The sequence below is a fragment of the Gavialis gangeticus genome, unplaced genomic scaffold (genome assembly GCF_001723915.1).
Source record: "Gavialis gangeticus isolate Ggan-Ray unplaced genomic scaffold, GavGan_comp1, whole genome shotgun sequence".
NCBI lineage: Eukaryota > Metazoa > Chordata > Crocodylia > Gavialidae > Gavialis > Gavialis gangeticus.
In genome coordinates this window covers 73,511,011-73,513,424 of record NW_017728994.1, presented here as the reverse complement: position 1 = coordinate 73,513,424, position 2,414 = coordinate 73,511,011, and the positions used below count along the sequence as shown (strand labels likewise).

The window sequence follows — 2,414 nt, the reverse complement described above, 5'->3', positions numbered from 1 at the left end:
ACCATTTGGAGCAGTTAGAGATTACAAACCCTTGTAGCTACAGTATACTTGCAGCTCTATTTAGAGTAATGTAAAAAATGTCCCATACTAGTGTGGTCAAAATGGGAATATGATGTAAGTGATAGTTAATCAAGTCAAAACATCATAAATGAAACACTGCGGTATTACTTGGGTTACAAACCTTGCTCAAAAACTGGATGGTGAAAGGAAGGTATAGGAAGTTTCTCTGTTACCCAGGGCTCACAGAAGTAGGCCGAAAGCCAGGCTGTGCACTGTTTCAGTGGTTCCGTCATTTCCTCTGGGCCTTCACATAGCTCACAAGTAATTGAGGCCTCCTTAGTGCTGCAAAAATGATAACATTAGTTTGATAAGCTCAATAGTCAAACTGCTAAATACCGCAGTATGCAAAAAAACAGAAAATACTTATCAAAGTAAAAGAATGAAAAATTAGTATTACATGGACTTATTTTTTCCCCATAAACACCAACACAATATACAGTTACAGGAAGTAAAATGAAAATCAAATCAGCAAAAGGAAAAACAGTAAAGTAACACTCTGCTGCTGGAACAAAGTGCCTGTTAAGGCGCTTTTCAGTGTAGAGGAATTAAACTGTGTAAAATTCATATGACAGATATATAATTTATTGTTGCACTATAACATGTATACTCATAACCATTAAAGTACTAGAATTAGACACCTTGAAAATACTGTGTATTCAACCATGTTCTCTGCCTCTAGTATTTTGTTTTTTAAAATTCAGTACAACAGTAAATAAAGTAACCTATTTTTAGAAATGCACATAGGTGTCTTTCTTTTAACTTATCGTATGGGAGGGGAACAGTCCATAAAAAGGTGGGGAACAGCAGCAGAGAGGAAACTAGCTGCAAAAATTCAGCTATCCTCAGGACTGTAAATGGCATGTTCTTTACATTGCTTTAGGAGGTGCTAGTGGCTCTCTCTCATACCTTGAAACCCAGCAGAGCCCAAACACTACCCGAGAGTACTGCAAGCACTTTGGGGTGCCTTAAGATCAAGAATGCCCCAAGGTGCTACACAATGGTAGTGCTGTTAGCTCTGCAAACATGATTCACAAGATAAACCAGGAGACTTCAGATAGGAATTCATAGTGTTAAAACTATTCTGCCTGCTGTAGCCTGAGTTCTTTGCAACAGAAGAATTGCTTTATTATTTTTCCTGTAGTAAAAAAAAAAAGTGAAAACGAAGAACTAGCTTTTTTTTTTTTTGAGGGATTACTTGAGTCTAAAAAGTTTAAGGACCACAGAGCTATTGAAAGGAAAACAGCATTCCACAGAACCATATTTTCCGCTTCTTCCTCTAGCTATTCTGCAGTGTTCCCTTGCTTTATTGAATTAGAGGGAAACAAATAAGAATTAATTGGCTTTTAAAAGGCTGCTTAAATATATATATTTCAAGATGTCTATATATTTCAGGATGTCTTTCTTCCATTCAGGTGTCCTGTTCACACCCTTAAGAGTGTTACTATAACATGACTATGAGAGTAGATGGCTGGACTTGCTTTCATTATATGCAGCATCCATGCATATCGCACAATACTTGACCTTCTTGATAGCTTGAGTGACAGTAACAAAATAGCAATTCATTCATTTAAAACATCTCAGATGGATCAGTTTGGACAGGGTAAAGAGAAGGTTACTAAAAGTGGGAAGTTTTCCTCTGACCCACCACTTTGTTTTCTAATCCATGTGCTTCCAGTCAAGTAAAGCAGTAGTAATTAAGGACTCTGCAGCAGATTTCCTAATGGTGCATATCCAATCTCACAGGACAACTCAAATGTTTGTGGATGTGACTCAGAAAATTCAGGAAAATATACCTTTTTATGCATCAACAAAACAAAACTTATCCTATAGGCAATGCACAGAAGAGAAGGGTGACAAGTCTAGTTACCTATGAGAAACAGAAGTGACATCACCAATCAGTGACATACTCTAAGTCTCAGGAAACCTTTAGCACTAAGTGTTTATACTACTTTTTTGCTAAGCCACCCTGAGCATTTCTGATCCTTTTAAAATAGATTAGAAACAGCCTGGTGAGGAAGGCAGGCTCTTCTGTAGTGCCAGGATGGATAACTCAGCTTGGATTGAAGTCCTGGTCTCTTGTTTTTACCTGGAAATGTTTAGCCACTAGGAAATTAAAAAAAAAAAAAAAAGTTCCTCACATGACTCAACACTGAACCCTAAAAACTTAAGGCTAATTCTTTTATGAGAGAATAGTACATAGAATCAGATATGAAGTAGGAAAAAGAAGAGATGGTCCTGGCAGCAATCAGGATTCAGAAGAATCCAGGTTGGGGGGGAGGGGAGAAACGGGAGATAAAACCAAGTTGTTCAGTCCATTAGCTACCCAGTCTGGAGGGTGAGGGGTGGGGGGTGGG

General features: G+C 38.0%; 1 protein-coding gene across 1 annotated transcript in view; it reads right to left on the bottom strand.

Annotated features, from left to right (window-relative positions):
- The window catches only part of MGMT (O-6-methylguanine-DNA methyltransferase), a 372,054-nt gene that overhangs the window by 56,635 nt on the left and 313,005 nt on the right, over positions 1 to 2,414 (bottom strand). The window contains exon 5 of the mRNA XM_019503000.1: positions 182 to 342. Within this exon, the coding sequence (XP_019358545.1) occupies positions 182 to 342 (161 nt within the window). The remainder of the gene's footprint in view (positions 1 to 181; positions 343 to 2,414) is intronic.